We start from the raw sequence: 18,708 nt of genomic DNA on the forward strand, positions 1-18,708 counted from the left end.
AACAAAAACATGAACAATGGAGCCTATACCTGGTCCTTGGTTTTTATTTTATTGTGATATGGCAAAACAGTTGAACCAATCAATGAATTAAAGGTTACTGAAAAGGTTACTGATAAGTTGAAATTTGACTGTGGCTTTAATCGTGAATTATAATTAGTACAGGACATGCTCACAGACTAGGGGACACGCGTTGCCGTCCACAGCTACCGCCAATAGTCATGTCATGGAGAGGGTACTGAGGGCCAACTATCTAAGAGAAAGGTGAACTTGTTCAAATTACTGGACAAGCAGAAGAATACCTCAATGTGCCCTAAAATCCAGACCCCTTGGCTGCAGATATGCATAGACCTATGCCAAAGAGTGCTCTTTGACAACCGCTGAACGAAGAACGTTCGGGTATTTCCGTGACAAACGTATGAGAACGTAAGGTTTATGTCGTCACGTTCGGAATATCCCGCCCCTTCTCTTTGGAGGAGACAGCCATTTTAAGTGGATGAGTTTCATTTTACAGCGCAACTGTAGGACGGAGAACCTCAGGACACAATTTCTACCTATTTCTCTAACAACTGTTAGTGGGGAATTGACTACTATGAACTGAAACTCTTCCTAAAACCATTAACAAGTACTGTAGATCCAAGTTAAGTGACGCATAAGCCAGTAGAGTTGTAATTTTTTTTGCACCTAAATGTAGCTAGAGGAAATGGCTGTGGAAAGCATGACTGTCCATCCAAACTCCCCAACAACAACCAACCACGAACACAGTCTTCTCACTGACGAAAGGTCGAGTAATTCTACAATCATATTTCTATCAAACTATTTATTTGTCCTGTGCTTTTTAGGCATAAAAAGCACGGGTTTCTTTTTCATTTTTTTCTTTCAAAGGGATTAAAGTCGCCTTTTTCTGGGGAACAAGTACAGAGGTAACGAACGCCATCTTGAAACGTTGCTCAGCGCAAACTGGAAGGTCAAAAATGATCATGGGATCTGTTCAGTTTGAATAAGTATTTCAAGAAGTTATTTTATGAAGAAATGACCATCAGTTCAAATAACTGATCCAGCAAAGTTGCATCCCCATCAAAGTAAAGACCGAATGAAGAAAAAAAGAGGATATTATTTTGCTTGCTAATTGTCCACCATTAACTAGCTAAAATTAATTAATTTCTGAATATATGTCCAATTATCTAGATGTCCAAACGTTTTTGAACACAAAAGCTTTGCAAAATTACATGGCAAAGAAAGGCCTAGCTAAGGTTCCAACTCGCTAGCTAGTTGGCTAGCTGGCTTCCCTTCGTGAAAGAAAAGGCAGTTTGCAAACTATCCACCAAGCCAATAGGGCGAATTAAATCCGTTTCCTAATTAATCATTCCATTCTAGGTATTTCAGGTCAGATTAACGACTTGATTGTAATTGATTTCATTAGACAGTCGTTGGAAATAGTATGTATTTCCTTTATTGGCACTCCAGCTAAGTAACGACGTGGCTAACGAGTTACGCTAGCTAACTACGCAGTTTCTTTTTTGATAGCTAGCTTGCCAGACCAATCTGGCCAGACTAGCTAGTAAACCAAAGGCCGCCATTGTGCCTGCCTTTGTAGCAACTGGCTAGTTGTGTTGAAAACATTTGTCACCCAGTAGACCGAGCCCTCTTGAATCGGCGAATAAAATTAATTGCTTCTATTAGCTAACTATTGGTCCACAGGTTAACGTTAACTAAGCCAACTAGCTAGCTATTGATAGAACATTTAATCACTAACAATTAAGAAATTGATACAATTCCAAGGCGTGCAGTTGATCATACGAACTAGTCAGCAACAATGTAACCAAAGTGATTGCACAATTATTTTATCGTTCTAATCTCCACTTGGAATGTGTTTGTGCCACCCATACAAAAAGTAATGACTAAATCTGTACATGAATGGATTTTCTTCCATGCAAGTTCAGGAAAATCGCCTAATTTCGTGCCCCTATAAAGTTTCCCCCTTCTCTTTTCTCAGGACAGACTGCTATTTTTTACTTTAGATTGTTATTCCAAACACCCACCAAATCCCAGAACTGTGTTGAACGTTTGCAAAGCATTTCAGATGTCTAAAAAGTGAAGTAAAACACAAATGTTCCCTATTTAGTTACCTGATTGCCCTGTCTGCAACATTCATTCCCCCCCAACAACCCAAGTTATAACATTCCACAAACCCTAATAATAAAGTGGGGAGACCACTATGCTTTTGAGTGCAGAATGTGAAGAAAACCTCTCACAGTAAGTACTTCCCATAATTTTGATAAAGGCCCATTGTTTGTAGTTTAATTGGTAACTAGGGAATTTTTTAACCTTTTTAATTAAGATGTAATCCTGTTGTGATGATGCATGAATAGTGTTGTAAAATGTATTTGTAAGTGAAAACGTGAGTATACATTGGTGATTGTACCTGGTACTTTCAGTATTAACTCAATTTATGCACTTGGAACCACATAGGGTGTGTCCAGTGCACGCACACAACTTTATAGCAACAGTAAAGGTTGCCTTGTTTGACGTGTGATTATCCAAGCCTATCCTTAGATTGTGGATTATTTATTTGTATTATGCTATATATTTGGATCCAAGTGTAACTTTTTTTCTTTTAATAGTTCCTTGGCATAGAGTAGACTAGAGCCTTATCTAATTGGCAGTAGTGAGTGCTATCATTTCCTGACTCGTCTGTTTGCAAAATCGTTGTGATGTAGGCTATAAAACCCAGAGGAGGCTGTTGACAGGTGCATTGCATTTGCTGTTCCACGCATTTGTCAGGAAATCGAACCAGCATGACTATCATTTTCATATACACCCTTTATTACCGTAATGTTAATAAACCAAAACCCTTGTAATCTCAGTTTGAAATAGGCTACTACATAATGTAGGCTACTACTATAATAGGCTACTACATAAGTAGAGGTCGGTCGATTATGATTTTTCAACACCGACACCGATTTAAAAATATATATATATATATATATATATATTTTAAAAAGCCGATACCGATTAATCAGACTATTTAAACACTTTTCTTTATTTGTAATAATGACAATTACAACAATACTGAATGAACACTTATTTTAACTTAATATAATACATCAATAAAATCAATTTAGCCTCAAATAAATAATGAAACATGTTCAATTTGGTTTAAATAATGCAAAAACAAAGTGTTGGAGAAGAAAGTAAAAGTGCAGTATGCGCCATGTAAGAAAGCTAACGTTTCAGTTCCTTGCTCAGAACATGAGGACATCTGAAAGCTTGTGGTTCTTTTTAACAGGAGTCTTCAATATTCCCAGGTAACAAGTTTTTAGGTTGTTGTTATTATAGGAATTATAGGACTATTTCTCTCTATACCATTTGTATTTCATATACCTTTTGACTATTGGATGTTCTTATAGGCACTTTAGAATTGCCAGTGTAACAGTATAGCTTCCGTACCTCTCCTCGCCCCTACCTGGGCTCGAACCAGGAACACAACGACAACAGCCACCCTCGAAGCAGCGTTACCCATGCAGAGCAAGGGGAACAACTACTCCAAGTCTCAGAGCGAGTGACGTTTGAAATGCTATTAGGGCGCACACTGCTAACTAGCTAGCCATTTCACATCACATCGTTACACCAGCCTAATCTCGGGAGTTGATTGGCTTGAAGTCATAAACAGCAGAACTGCTGTTAAAACGCACAAAAATGCTGTTTGAATGAATGCTTATGAGCCTGCTGGTGCCTACCATCGCTCAGTCAGACTGCTCTATCAAATCATAAACTTAATTATAACATAATAACACACAGAAATGCGAGCCTTAGGTCATTAATATGGTTGAATCCGGAAACTATCATCTCGAAAACAAGACGTTTATTCTTTCAGTGAAATACGGAACTGTTCCATATTTTATCTAACGCGTGGCATCCATCAGTCTAAATATTCCTGTTACATTACACAACCTTCAATGTTATGTCATAATTACATACAATTCTGGCAAATTAGTTCACAATGAGCCAGGCGGCCCAAACTGTTGCATATACATTGACTCTGCGTGCAATGAACGCAAAAGGAGTGACACAATTTCACTTGGTTAATATTGCCTGCTAACCTGGAATTATTTTAGCTAAATATGCAGGTTTAAAAATATATACTTCTGTGTATTGATTTTAAGAAAGGCATTGATGTTTATGGTTAGGTACACGTTGGAGCAATGACGGTCCTTTTTCGCGAATGCGTACTGCATCGATTATATGCAACGCAGGACACGCTAGATAAACTAGTAATATCATCAACCATGTGTAGTTATAACTAACTAGTGATTATGATTGATTAAGTTTAATGCTAGCTAGCAACTTACCTTGGCTTCTTACTGCATTCGAGTAACAGGCGGGCTCCTCGTGAGGCAGGTGGTTAGAGCGTTGGACTAGTTAACCGTAAGGTTGCAAGATTGAATCCCTGAGCTGACAAGGTAAAAATCTGTCGTTCTGCCCCTGAATAAGGCAGTTAACCCACCGTTCCTAGGCCGTCATTGAAAATAAGAATGTGTTCTTAACTGACTTGCCTAGTTAAATAAAGAGTAAATTAAGGTGGGGAAAAAAAATGGCGTCCAAAATGACCGATTTCCGATTGTTATGAAAACTTGAAATCGGCCCTAATTAATCGTCCATTCCGATTAATTGGTCGACCTCTAGTTGTAAGAGTAAGTTTTAATTTAGTACAAGACAAGATCGGGTTTGGCCAGACCCTAACATCTCTTTGCACAGGCAAATGGTTAGGTTTACCCTTACACTGTGTACAAGACAGTAGTTTTGGAATTGTTAGTTAGATTACTTGTTATTACTGCATTGTCGGAACTAGAAGCACAAGCATTTCGCTACACTCGCATTAACATCTGCTAACCATGTGTATGTGACAAATAAAATTTGATTTGATTTGCATTCTCCCAGCCAATGGGAGTGGCACACTTCTGCAGAAGTATACGTTGGCTTGGCTGGCATCTGAACTGAGCAAAATCATGATAAAGTGTTTTCATGATAAACCTTTTTCCACAGAATCCTCAATACTTGTACCTGGCACCCCACTAGGGAAAGGGGCCAAGAGTCAGAGCTGTGTCAGTAGAGCCTTTGTTATGTGTGTGCCCATGTCAGTCTATAGAACCCCCAGCAATGCAAAGCTCTGCGCTCATCAAGAATGGCCTCCCTGCGCCTCTTGAGGGACGTGAGTGTTTGTGTGACTGCCATGGCAGATCTTGATTTAAGGGTAGGCTGTGCTGAGTTAAATTATGTGGACTCCATTGTTTTAGGCCAGGTTGTAAAACCATGCCATTGACAATGAAGGAGAAAAAAAATGTTTAGATTAATTTGGTTTATTTAAGAGTGACTAGGTCTATATGTGGTCCCTCTCTGGCTGAGAGTAAACTTAGGATAACTAAACGTAAGGAGGAGCGGGAGACTAGTAAGACCCAGCAACCCTCTGGCCCAGGAGGAAAGTCATGTCCTAGATAGGAAGTTAGTACGTTGATGATTTGGTGTGGACCGTGTGGTGTGAGTATAAAGAGAGATCAGTTTACATTTTATTTGTTTCAATTGGCCTATAGGCCTATGTGCACAGATTGGGTCTGTATGATCACGAGTATAGTCTATTCTATAGCCTACATCTAACTCATTGTTTTACTACCCAAACCATTTCTGTGTACTTTGGCCAAAAGTCAATTCTATTCCAGTCTGTATTTGAATAATAAAATAAAGGCCTAACCTGGACCATTTTGAAATTAGGCTATACCAGACACTGAAAGCAAGGCTGTTACACAAGCCTGCTCTTATCAGTGTCAGCAAATATCTGTCAACTCTGTAGGCTGGACTCGATGGCTAAAGTGAGGCTTCAAATGGACATGGTGGTCATATCCTACTTATCACCGCCACGCCTGCCTTATTGTCACGGCAGTGTATTTCAGTAAATCATGCAATGGTGTCTCTGTGTGAAACTACACCTTGAAAGCTGGCAAGGGGGAAAAGTATCTGTTTCTTGTTGTCTGTGTTCTCTAGTTACATTTAGGCCTAGCTATTCCAGTTGTAATATAGTTTTGACTGTTGTGGTTTTCTGTGTAACGTTTGAGATTTGTATTGGTTGTTGGTTAAATATTTGTAATCTCCTATGCAAGCCTATTGCATGCTGTTGAGGACTGTTGAGAGATGAAATTGACTCTGTCTTCACTGATAAATAGCAGACTGTTTAAGATTATTTTGATGTAAACACTTCTGTCTCCCTGCACAGGACTGACTAACTCGATTTCGAAATGTCCTTGACATAGTGTTGTATGTTGATGTTGAATCCACCCTGCGTAATGAAAGCCAACGGATTGCCCATGCCCATGTCCAGTCCAGCAAGTTGGGACCTACTGAATCGCCCTCCCCCAACCTGTTACATCACAATAGTTGCATCACTCTCAACTTTTCCCAGACCATAGAGACAAAACAGTGAAGCTCAGTGTACACACTACACTCACATGGAAATGTCATACCTATATTGAAATGCGGTTCACAGAGAAACTTGCTGTTATTGATTGCTGTCCCATATATTAACTGCCATATAATTTGTTTACCACAGAGCACACCCACCTTATCCCTGACACGCCTCACAATAAATCAGCCTGTTTTGACACAGAAATAACACAAACTTTACACCCTAGCAGTCCTATCTCCAGCATGCAGTCAGTAGGCCTATGCCGATGTGGTCAATCTAATAAAAACATGATCTGGCCCTCTTGACTCTCAGCAGACACTAGGTCCTTCATGTCACCCGCAATAACAGCCAACCCAGTCACCCAACCACAACGCTCTAAACTCATCAGAGTGTTACAGCAGAGCAGCCTACGGTGTGTCGTGGTTTGTGGGTGAACGGTGGTGTGACTGTTTGACGAGTTCAGACAAACGCAGCTCTCAGACAGCTGATTGGCCCTGCGGATAACCGTGTTATCTCCACTGTCAAGACAAACGTACAGAAACACACAAGGAAACGCAATAATTAGCGTCTGAAACCTACAAATTGAGTTACTCGAGTTAGAACATGAGGGAAGTGACTCGCTCGGGCTATACAAGTTATAAATATAAAATGTGTAAAACAGGTTCCTGAGACTCGCAATGTTACCTCTATCATGAAAAATGAATTATCCAAATTCCCAAACTAGCAGTCGCGGTTGTTAATGCCATTTTATTCCACTGTACTTTTCCCCCAGACAAAAAGCTTTGATCCCTTATTGCTATAGTCTTGTGGGGATGTCTAGGAATGGAATGCTCACCACCCAGGAACCCTCTACCTGTCACATACTAGGAGTCCAAACATGAACTACACGGATGAGACCTGAGTGTGGCTTGAACAGCATTTTGATGTCCTATCTATCTGTCCTCTGTTTGTCACAGGCGTGAGGATGGTGAGTTGGAAGAGGGGGAGCTGGAGGATGATGGTGGAGAGGTGGAGGTGGCAGAGGAGCCCAGCGCCGGAGGAGGAGGAGAAGATGAAGGTGAAGGAACAGCAGCAGCAGCAGAGGCGGCCCCCCCAGAGAAAACTCACCGCAGCAAAGAGCGCCACGCCAGCGGCGATGAGAAGGACGACGAGAAGGCCCGCCGCCACAAGAGGAAGAGGAGAAAAGAGAGGGAGCGGGAGAAGGAGAAGAGGAGAGCCAAGAAGAGACGCAAATCTAAGCACAAAGTAAGAGTGTGTGTGTGGCTCACATCCAGCTCTGTTCTGGCTGTCATCGTCCGATACAGACCCTTCAGATCAGGGAGGTTATTGCTTTCTTACTGTAGTCTAAAGATGTTTCTAAGTACTTTTTCACTCAACCTATCTCTCCTTCCTTGTTGTGTGTGTGGTGTTACAGCGCCATGCCTCCTCCAGTGATGACCACTCAGACTTTAGCGATGACTCTGACTACAGCCCAGGTGAGAAGAGGAAGTATCGGGACTATAGCCCTACGTACACCCCTTCTGTAAGTTACCCCATGGCGGCGCTCTAAATCACACGATTGAAGATACTTGCTGTGGAGTTGCTAATCTGCTTACTACCATGTAATCACAGTGGTCTAACAATGATTGATTGATTCCCAGTCCCTTGGAGGTTACCCACCAGCCCCGTCCTCCGGCCACGGTGGACCCATGCCTAAGAAGGGCAGCTACGTAAAGATGGACAAGCAAGGCTATGGGGGCTACGGCGATTATGAAGAGGAGAACTACGAGGGAGAGGAGGACGAGGAGATGGGCGATGAAGACTACGATGACTTCACCAAGGAGCTCAACCAGTACCGCAAGGCCAAAGAGGGAGGCAGCGGCGATGGAGGTGGAAGGGGCAACAGTCGCGGGGGCAGAGGTAGCAAAAATGGGGTCAGAGGTGAATTGAACAACCGTTACTAGTTTGCTTGCAGGTCCTCGCGTGCCTTTCATATGCTGACACAAGGTGCTGACAGTGTTTCGTTTTCTTTCTCCACAGGAGGTAAAGGTCGTATGAAGAACCAGCGAGGTCGAGGAGGCATGAGAGGAGGAGGGCGTGGAGGTAGAGGAAGAGGAGGGAGCAGGGGTCGGGGGCGAGGGGGCAAGATGGGTGGAGACAACGAGGACGGAGAAGGGATGATGTACGGAGGAGGAGGAGGGGGAGGAGGAGGAGACGAGATGGAGGTGAGTCAAAGACAGTCATCCTCTGGCCCCAGATGCACAGACAATGTGAAATGATCTATCAAACATACTGGTGTGCTGCTAAAGCAGCAAAGTGCTGAAAATCTCAGGAAAGTATATTCTTGTTTCTGAATTGTTCCTCATCCAATTGATGTTGTGTTCTAGTATGGAGATGATGACTATGACCACATGGGTGAGGATGACTATGATGAATACTCTCAGTACAGGAAGTCCAAAGACCGTGGAAGGGGTGAGTTGGCTGTCAGAATTATTCATACTTAACAATACTTAGTCATGCTACTGTAATATACATACTAGGTTAGCTGTTCTGATGTCCTTCCTAAGTAAACGTGCTTTGCACCCGATCCAAAATGGTTGCCTGTCTTGTTCCATTGTAGCCCACTGATGAAGTGTCTCTCTCCCTGCTCCTACCAGGTGGCAAAGGTGGGCGGGGAAGGGGCCGTGGGAAACAAGGGCGTGGTATGAACCGCGGAGGCCGAGGGCGGAACCGAGGGAGGGGCCGAGGGGGTGGAGACCAGGGTCACGAAGAGGACAACAATGGAGACATGGGGGACATGGGGGTGAGAATAAAACCAACACCTTACAGACCTGCTCGCTCCTCTGAATGAATACTCAACCTGTACACGTTGGATTTCTGATAACACTTTAAAACTTGTAATCGTTGGAAGACCTCACCGCAAGGCCAAATAGAACCTGTTTGTTTGTTTGTGTTGTGGTGCAGGATGGAGGAGGAGGCCAGCACAACAAGCACCAGGGGGACAAGCACCAAGACAAGAAAGGGAAAGCTATCTGCAAGTACTACATGGAGGGCCGCTGTACTTGGGTAAGAAGGAAATCATGGAATTTGAGCGGAGATCATGTTCTTGCCAGGCATTCTCAATAGAATGTCAAATCATTCTTCTAACATGTTACCGTCAACTGCTTTTTAAAATCTTGTCCAAATGTGATTTTGATCGTTTTATCTCTTTGCCAACTTTCTAGGGGGAACACTGCAACTTCAGCCACGATATTGAGCTGCCCAAGAAGAAAGAACTCTGCAAGTTCTACATCACCGGCTTCTGCGCGCGGGCTGAAAACTGCCCCTACATGCATGATATCCTTTACCTGCAGTCGACTTTGTATCAGATGGGACATTTCATACATTCCCTTCAGTATGTGTTTACAGCTAGCATAACTAGAACGGCCATACTAGTTGTCAAGTTTAATATAGCCTATACAAGTGCTAGCCCTGGGACGCATTTTGAATATCGGGCCTATATGGCCATGAAACAGTCTTTGAGTGAGTTCAGTCCATCCAGGCGATCCATAGTTCTTTAACTCGCCAGCACGTGATTTCCCCTGCAAGCTGTTCCACACCACCGGGAGCTGTGTGAATGGAGACGAATGCATGTTCTCCCACGAGCCTCTTACCGACGACACCCAAGACCTGCTAAACAAGGTGAGCCTTCCTCAAGTGGATTTAGACACCACCTCTGTTTCTTTAACGCTCTCACACTTTCACTCACTCTCTTCTCATTTCTGGTGTTTCTTGCTCTGTCTGTGTTAGTCTGTTAACCCCTTTTGACCACCTTCTCATCTCTTGTGTTCCTAGATGCTTGCGGAGGATGCCGAGGCTGGAGCTGAGGATGAGAAGGAGGTGGAGGAGCTAAAGAAGCAGGGGATCAACCCCCTTCCCAAGCCTCCTCCAGGGGTGGGCCTGCTCCCAACACCGCCCAGACAAGGGCCGCCTGACAACTCTGGCTCTGGGGACTTTGGACCTCCTGGACCACCACAGGGCCCCATGTCCCCCAACGGCCTCCCCGGCCCAGGGCCTACCCAAGGGCCCGGTCCCTGTCCTGGCCCCCCTCCCCCCTACCCAGAAAGTGGCCCCTACCAAGGCCCTCCCAACCCCAATGGTCCCCCACCACCATCCATGGGCCCCCCACCCCCCTGTTCCGGCAATGGTGGGAAGAAGATCCCCTCACTGTTTGAGATCAAGGTGCAGCCCACGGGACAGCTAGCTCAGAAACTAGCTAATCACAGGTGAGCTTTTCACATCCATCCAAACCTATTTATGTGGGTTTTATAGTTTGAGTATGTACTAGGAACATGGTTAACCTCAATAATTCTTCTCTCTACAGAGGTCAGACCCCAGGAACTGCCACAGGCCAAGCTGGCGCAACTGGCCCCCAAGGGCTCCCCAGTGGGCCTGGTGGGCCTCCGCCTCGGTTTCCTCCACCTGGCATGATGCCCCCAGACATGTCAATGGGTCCTCCCCCGCCCATGGGCCCCGGAGGACCCCCCATGATGCCAGGCTTTGGCTCAGAAGGGGGGCCCATGATGCCACCCGGACCTCCTCCAGGGGGTAACTTCTTTGACAGCTTCTTCAACCAGCAGCAAGACATGAATATGGACGGGGTGGAGGAGGAAGGTAAACTGAGCTGACAGCGTACCACATAATGAACGAAGCATACAGTCACTGTTCGCATCAGACTAATGTTGGCCCATCCAATATACTAATGTTGGCCCATCCAATATAATTTCAGATGGAATCTAAACCTGTGCTGTAATGTGTCTGAGTGTTGTAGTTTTCAACCTCCTCCTGTACCTTCCAGGTGATGACTTCCAGGGCTTTGGAGGGATGGACGAGAAAGAAGGAAGAGGATCGGGAGGAAACCAGAGCTCCATGGGAGGCCCGGACGTCCCTGCTAACGGAGGCTCAGCCAGTCAGCAGGCGGGGATGGGCATGCCCGACTTCCTGCCGCCGGCCCAGCGCATGCTGTTCCTGAGAATCCAGCAGAAACAGCAGGAGGACGAGGAGAGGGCCAGACTAGCCAAGGGGGGAGGAGAGAGGGATGTGGACGGTACGCTCTTCACACACACTGTAGACCAGGGGCAACATACGTTCAATGTTTCATTAAAACATTTTTTAATATATTTTTTTATACCTAAAGGGGTCCTAAAATTCTAAATCAAATATCTAAATGATCCTTGGTATGATCATCTTAAAACAATTCCATATGTTAGCTTAGTAGAACCCCCCCCAGGCTTTGACTCTAGGGGGTTGAAAAACACTCCAGGCCACTCAAAAAAAGAAAGAAAAAAGGTTATTGGATAGGATATAGAGATAGGAAAGATGGAGGAGAGTTGCTGAAGTGCTCCACCAGTCTAAGCCACCCAGGCCACTCTTGAATGTCTAAAACTAGATAGAATGTACAGTCTGTTGAAATTATAATGCGTTTTCAAATAACTGCCCTTCCCCTCGATAAATGTTGAAATTCCGATGTGGCCCTCGAGCCGTCGACACGGTATTGATGTCTATTTTGCTTAGACACTAATATAACGGCAAGCCAGCACAGGCAATAACATAAGCACTTCTCCTGGGCCTGGTAAACCTGGCATGCCCCACCATGGGAAATTACTGCAGGCACCATCTCAATTCTCCATAGACAAAACAAACAATTCCCACTGACACAGTATAAACAGTGTATTGGCAGTGCAAACACTGCAGAACTATGCAATATTGATACAGACACAACATAAATACTGACTAGAGGTCGCACTCACCCGTATAGGCTACATAGAGCGCATAAAAAAGTTGAGTGTCGAGTGCATATGCGGTGTAAACCCTGGCTTGGGCCCTGGTCAAAAGTAGTTCACTATAAAGGGAATAGGGTGCCATTTAGGACACAACTAAAGCTAATCGTATGATTCATAAGTTGTACGGTTTTAGCCCCGAAAAGTGCTTGCGTAAGTCAGTGGAAAGTTTACAGTGTTCCTGTCTCCTTTTGTTTGGTCACAAATGTACACTACCGTTCAAAAGTTTTGGGTCACGTAGAAATGTCCTTGTTTTTGAAAGAAAAGCACATTTCTTGTTGATTAAAATAACATCAAATTGATCAGAAATACAGTGTAGACGTTGTAAATGACTATTGTAGCTGGAAACGGCTGATTTTTAATGGAATATCTACATAGGCTTACAGGGGTCCATTATCAGCAAACATCACTCCTGTGTTCCAATGGCACATTGTGTTAGCCAATCCAAGTTTATCATTTTAAAAGGCTAATTGATAATTAGAAAACCCTTTTGCAATTATGTTAGCATAGCTGAAAACTGTCATTCTGATTTAAAGAAGCAATAAAACTGGCCTTCTTTGGACTAGTTGAGTATCTGGAGCATCAGCATTTGTGGGTTCGATTACAGGCAAAACACCAGTCTCAATGTCAACAGTGAAGAGGCGACTCCGGGATGCTGGCCTTCTAGACAGAGTTGCAAAGAAAAGGCTATATCTCAGACTGGCCAATAAAAATAAATTATTAAGATGGGCAAAAGAACACAGACACTGGACAGAGGAACTCTGCCTAGAAGCCCAGCAACCGGAGTTGCCTCTTCAGTGTTGACGTTGAGACTGGTGTATTGCGGTTAATATTTAATAAAGCTGACAGTTGAGGACTTGTGAGGCGTCTGTTTCTCAAACTAGACATTAATGTACTTGTCCTTTTGCTCAGTTGTGCACCGGGGCCTCCCACTCGTCTTTCTATTCTGTTTAGAGCCAGTTTGTGCTGTTCTGTGAAGGGAGTAGTACACAGCGTTGTACGAGATCTTCAGTTTCTTGGTTATTTCTCGTATGAAATAGCCTTCATTTCTCAGAACAAGAATAGACTGACGAGTTTCAGAAGAAAGTTCTTATTTTTGAGACATTTTGAGCCTGTAATTGAACCCACAAATGCTGTTATTCCAGATACTCAACTAGTCTAAAGAAGGCCAGTTTTATTGCTTCTTTTATTAGAACATCAGTTTTCAGCTGTGCTAAAATAATTGCAAAAGGGTTTTCTAATGATCAATTAGCCTTTTAAAATTATAAACATGGATTAGCTAACACAACGTGCCATTGGAACACAGGAGTGATGGTTGCTGATAATGGGCCTCTGTACGCCTATGAAGATATTCCATTAAAAATCAGCCGTTTCCAGCTACAATATTCATTTACAACATTAACAATGTCTACACTTTATTTCTGATAAATTTTAAGTTAATGGGCAAAAAAAATATGCTTTTCTTAAAAAAAAAACAAGGAAATGTCTAAGTGACCCCAAAATGTTGACTGGTAGTGTATATGTATCACGGGGAGGCAGAAAATGTCTGTATTACACCGTTGACCCTCACTGGAAGCCCTCAGCAGAGTCAACATCCTCTGGGTTGTGGTTGTAATATACTCCCATCGATCAGATTAGGGACTCCAATTGGCCTCTACACCCTCGCTAGGTGGAGCTGTTGTTGTGTGAGATACTTTACTAATTATCTTGGGCACTGACATTGATTTAAGTCAGGGTTCTCCAACTGACGACCCGCGGGCTGATTTTGGCCCACGTTTGTTTTTATTTGGCCCCCCAAGTTTTCAGTTTTTTTAAATATTTTTTTTTATTGTTGGACTTAAAAGACTGTTTTTAAAAAATGTAATTTTGAAAATTTGTTCCCAAGTATTCCCACGCATAATAGAGCGATACTGTACATATGATTGTATACAAATGTAAGTAAGGTCTGAAATGATGATGTTTTATTCAAATATTATATCTGTTTGTGCTTCTTGCGGTCAAATTGCAGTCTACAAATTATTTGTAATTTTATGTTCCGGCCCCCGACCATCCACTCCAGAAAAAATTGGCCCCGCGGCCCTGATTGTAGGTGGTTTTCAGTAGGGATGTGACAAATGGACAATTTTGCTTTAATGTTTAAAACAGCAATTTTTTCAGATTTCCATTAAAACTATAAGAAACATCTAATAAAATTCCATGTCAATGCAGAATAATGGTCCTATGACCACTTGGGAAGGGCAATGAAGTCATATCTACCGCAGTCATATACCCTTATAAGGGCTACGGCTGTAAGGGTGTGCAAATGCTGTAAGGGTACGTTACGGCTTTTTAAATGCCAACACGAAACCTTCTCTGAAGATAGTTTTGAAGCACCAGTGAACAGGCATTATACTTCTCTGTAAAGGAACTGTCAATCACATTATCTTGAGCTGCCTGCCTGCGCGCAAGACCACTCTCCTACAAATTTACTTTAAAGTTGAAATACCGTGACTTAACAAGACATTTAGTAGAAAGAAAACATTTTCCACTAGGAATTGACTCCTAAGATTCAGTATATTTTGGAAAGGACGAGACTGATTAGTTGCCGTACTGCCGAGAACACACAAACTCACATCTTTCATAGCGAGCTAGCCAGGGACGGAAAGAGAGAGGAGGGGCACGGTATAGGAAGGTCAGCCAACAGGCAGACAGAGTCAGAACTGTACACTAGGCCTATCTACCGGCAATCAAAAGCTGTATCTCCCAATGCAATTTCTTGGCTTGCAATGTCTCGTAACCTCAGTAAAGCAGGGCCTGTCAACAATGAATAGGCTAGGATATTCTACACGCTACAGACCGAAGACATTAGCAAAAAGAAAGAGCAGGCGAGCCAGCTGCATGCACTGTGATCAAAATTGTGGGGGGAAAAACATTCTCAATGTTAAGGGTCCCAAATTCGTTCACACCCCTAGTTTTCGGTGGATTTGGTTTCTGATCTGGTTGTGGTTTCTAAACTGGGTGTCATCACTGATTTCTGTTGCTTTATCTCCTAGGTGACTCAGCTAACTGGTACTCCAGTGAGGATGAGGATGGAGGCGGCAGTGTCACGTCCATTTTGAAGACGCTCCGCCAGCAGAGCCAGGGGCCCCCCAAACCTGAGGGCCCCCCCAGCGACCCCCGCCTCCAGAAAGGCTCCCCAGCGCACCCCCCCATCCGACCGGCGGACCCCCGCCAGGGGGACCCCCGGCTGGCTCGTGATCCCCGCCTCTCCCGGGCCACAGACTCTGCCCAGGCCTTGGACTCCCCCAACCCCTCCTCGGCATCCACCGTCACCCCTGCAGACCCCCGCCTGGCCCGGCTTGCTACCGCCACCCTCACCCCTAAACCAGACGCCCCCCTGGTGTACAAGCCCCCGCCCCTCACGGCTCCCCCTGCAGAAGAGGAGGAGACGGAGAGGGTTTTGAGGGACAAGCCTGTGCCCATCCCCCTGGACCCCCTAATGGGCATGGCCCTGAGGGACCCGCGCTCCCAGCTGAAGCAGTTCAGCCACATCAAGAAGGACATTCTCCTGCACATGCCCCCGTACGCTAAGACAGTGACATGGAACCCTGAGGACCTCATCCCCATCCCAATCCCTAAACAGGACCTCCTCCCCCTCCCCCCAGGCATCCCCCCTGTCTCAGCCATGGACCCCCGCCTCTCACGCAGCCAGCAGCGGATCCACACGGCAGCCCTCCCCCCTACCCCACCCATCCCCCCTCCCTCCTTAGAACCCCCCGCCCCAGCCTCCTCCTCCCTCCCAGACTTTGAGCTGCTCTCTCGCATCCTCAAGACTGTTAACGCCTCATCCGGCCCCTCGCAGTCATCCCCTCCTCTCCCCCTCATCCCTCCAACAACCCTCTTGCCGGCGCCTCCTGCTTTGTTGCCCACCCCTGTCGACAAGCCTGTCGATCCTCGAATGGCCCGCAAAGCCCCCGCTGACCCACGGCTCCAGCCGCAGAAATCTGCCCTGAAGCAGCCTTCAGAGTCCCCTGTCCCCCCTCTGACGGTCTCCCCGGTAGCCCCTCCACCCACCTCCGGTTCCTCCTCCCCCACCATCGCCCCCTACGACCCTCGGCTACTGTCTGCAGGTGGGGTGGGCCGTGGAGGGGGAGCGGGTGCAGTTGGTGGCAGCAGTGTGCTGAGTGGGATCAGTCTATATGACCCCCGGACTCCTAGTGCAGGTAAACTTGAGGGCCCTGGTGCCACCACAAACACAACCCCCAGCAGCGGCCCCACAGAGCCCAAACCCATTGAGGCAGCACCAGCCAAGCCCAAGGCCAAGGAGCCCCTGTTTGTCCGTAAGTCTGCCCTGGACCAGCCGGAGCCAGAGAAGAGTAGCGAGCAGTCCACTGACCGCTACAACAGCTATAACCGGCCCAGGCCCAAGCCTGCACCCTCGCCGTCCACCGGGCCCCCCGGAGGTCCTGCTGCCTCTGGCTCCTCCACGGCCGGACAGGGTCCCCCTGGTGCTGCTGAGCAGGCCCCGGCGGGTGTCCACAACCTGCCTGTGTCCTCGCTCTTCACCATGGTGAAACAGGCCAGCAAGCCCAGCGGCTCCGGCAGCCCCTTTGGTGGGAACAGCCCTGCCCAGCCTGGCGACACCACCACCACCATGGAGCAGGACAATGCTTCTCTGAAGGAGGTTTTCAAAGGCTTTGACCCCACGGCATCACCCTTCTGCCAGTGATATCTGCACCTATCCACCTGGCTGGTCAAATATTGTTTTAGACACGAACACTGAACGCATCAGCAAGGAGCGCACTGAGGCGGGAGCCGGACTGGCCACAGACGGTGAACGTTTGAACGTGTTGGCCAGGCGTCACACCTGCAGTGTTTGCTAATGAGATTCTATAACAGACTTTGGGGCCGGGGAGGGAGAGGGTGTGGGAGGGAGGGATATGTTGGAGTCTGGGAAAGAGAGACCTCTATTTTAAAACAAACAGATGTATAAATAAATGTATTCCCTTTATGAGAGTTCCTCCCTGCTTTAAGAGAAAACAATTGTTGGACAACAGTAACATAAGCGTCCACAGATTTAAATGGGCTGTACTTCCTCATTTATGCTCCTCCTAGTCCTGTTCATTTTCCTTTGCATTTGTTTGTAACTCCAGTCTCCAAACTCTCCCTTTATCAACCGTTCTTGTCCCATCCCACCAACCCTTTCAGGTCACTGACTTCCACATGGGAAGAATTCTTGTCAATCATTGTATCTTTTCTAGTTCAATCGCAGGCTAAGATAACACATAGAGAACATTTACTGCCAATCCCTCTGCCTGTAGCGTTATAACAGTACAGTATATTATATATGAATACAACTCTTTTGTTTGCTTGATTTGAAGTAATTTCTTTGTGCTTGTCTGTCTGTTATCTGTCAGTCTTTCTCCTCTGTCGGCTGTCTCTTCCTTTTTAATATTTGAGCCCTCTGTTCTTTCAGCACTGTGTTCTCTCTAGCCTCTTCTGTCTGTTTGTTTGTTGTGTGTCGGGGTGATGCCTATGACTATGTTGGCCATGTTGGTCCCACCACCCCACACACCCCTGCTTGAGGTTCCACTCACACCTCTCTGCCACTGAGTCAGAACTGTATAATTGAAAACCACAACGGTCATGAGTGTCCGTCTGTCATTTGTGAGTTATGATCATTTTAATTTATTTTTTTTATACTTATATCTGCCTGTCTCCTCCCTATGTCACATGACAGTTAAATCAAATCATTTGGTGAGAGAGACTTCCCGCCTGCATTTAAGTGCGATGCAGCCTGTAACCGTGAGAGGAGAAACAGACACTGACATTCTTGTTTTGTTGAAGTTTCAAACAAATAAAATAAACTCACAAATCTGTAGAGGTATGAAAAGTCTGGGGTGACCTGGCTACAAAAGTGTCTTTTTTTGTTTTCCCTTTGCAAAAAGTGACTGCTTTGTAAATTGAACAGTGTCCTGTTTGATGAGAGGTACCATTTTGTAACCATTCACTGTAGGGGAGGTTGTTAAGTATTTAATAAAGGCGATATGTGATCAACCAGTAACTGACCAGTCTTTCTCGTAGTTTGATGGGCAGCCTAGACGTTAGGGCGGGCAGGCGTCTCTGTAGTAGTATGTCATCACCATGTCATCCTAGTGTTTCCTGCTTAACCATGATCCTTGTGATTCATTTCCTTCCATCCTGATGTCTCTTGGCTCCAGGAAGTCACATCATCATCCATCACAGATCTCTTTTACTAATGGTGCATTTCTACTAAGGATTTATCCTAGTGTTTTACCCAGAAGGCTCACACTATTCTACTATTCTATTTCCATCTATGCGGGTCAGCACCTGTGACTCACTGGGCCGTAGTTCCGGTGGACCTGCTCTGACTTGGAGCCAAGGCAAGGCCCTGGGTACTTTTTAAGATGATATTTACTTACACAGTAATAATGGCTAACTGAACTTCCAACACCT

The 18,708-nt window shown here is 45.3% G+C and overlaps 1 protein-coding gene across 1 annotated transcript; it reads left to right on the forward strand.

Moving 5' to 3' along the window:
• The first annotated feature begins 517 nt into the window (after nucleotides 1-517).
• On the forward strand, nucleotides 518-18,292 carry LOC139385510 (zinc finger CCCH domain-containing protein 4-like). The gene is made up of 14 exons (XM_071130631.1): nucleotides 518-780; nucleotides 7,411-7,699; nucleotides 7,869-7,976; nucleotides 8,095-8,374; nucleotides 8,474-8,658; nucleotides 8,821-8,905; nucleotides 9,091-9,236; nucleotides 9,398-9,499; nucleotides 9,658-9,769; nucleotides 10,005-10,114; nucleotides 10,268-10,698; nucleotides 10,797-11,086; nucleotides 11,271-11,519; nucleotides 15,285-18,292. The coding sequence occupies exons 1-14, from the start codon at nucleotides 701-703 to the stop codon at nucleotides 16,958-16,960; spliced, it is 4,143 nt and encodes a 1,380-aa protein (XP_070986732.1). The 5' UTR covers nucleotides 518-700; the 3' UTR covers nucleotides 16,961-18,292.
• The last annotated feature ends 416 nt before the right edge of the window (nucleotides 18,293-18,708 follow it).

The sequence above is a fragment of the Oncorhynchus clarkii genome, chromosome 27, assembly GCF_045791955.1.
Source record: "Oncorhynchus clarkii lewisi isolate Uvic-CL-2024 chromosome 27, UVic_Ocla_1.0, whole genome shotgun sequence".
NCBI lineage: Eukaryota > Metazoa > Chordata > Actinopteri > Salmoniformes > Salmonidae > Oncorhynchus > Oncorhynchus clarkii.

Excerpts from the sequence above, each read along its gene's own strand:
- LOC139385510 (XM_071130631.1), top strand. The coding sequence starts at position 701 with ATGGCTGTGGAAAGCATGACTGTCCATCCAAACTCCCCAACAACAACC. Across the intron at positions 781-7,410 it reads AGTCTTCTCACTGACGAAAG|GCGTGAGGATGGTGAGTTGG; the intron begins GTCGAGTAATTC and ends TGTTTGTCACAG. Across the intron at positions 9,770-10,004 it reads AAACTGCCCCTACATGCATG|GTGATTTCCCCTGCAAGCTG; the intron begins ATATCCTTTACC and ends ACTCGCCAGCAC.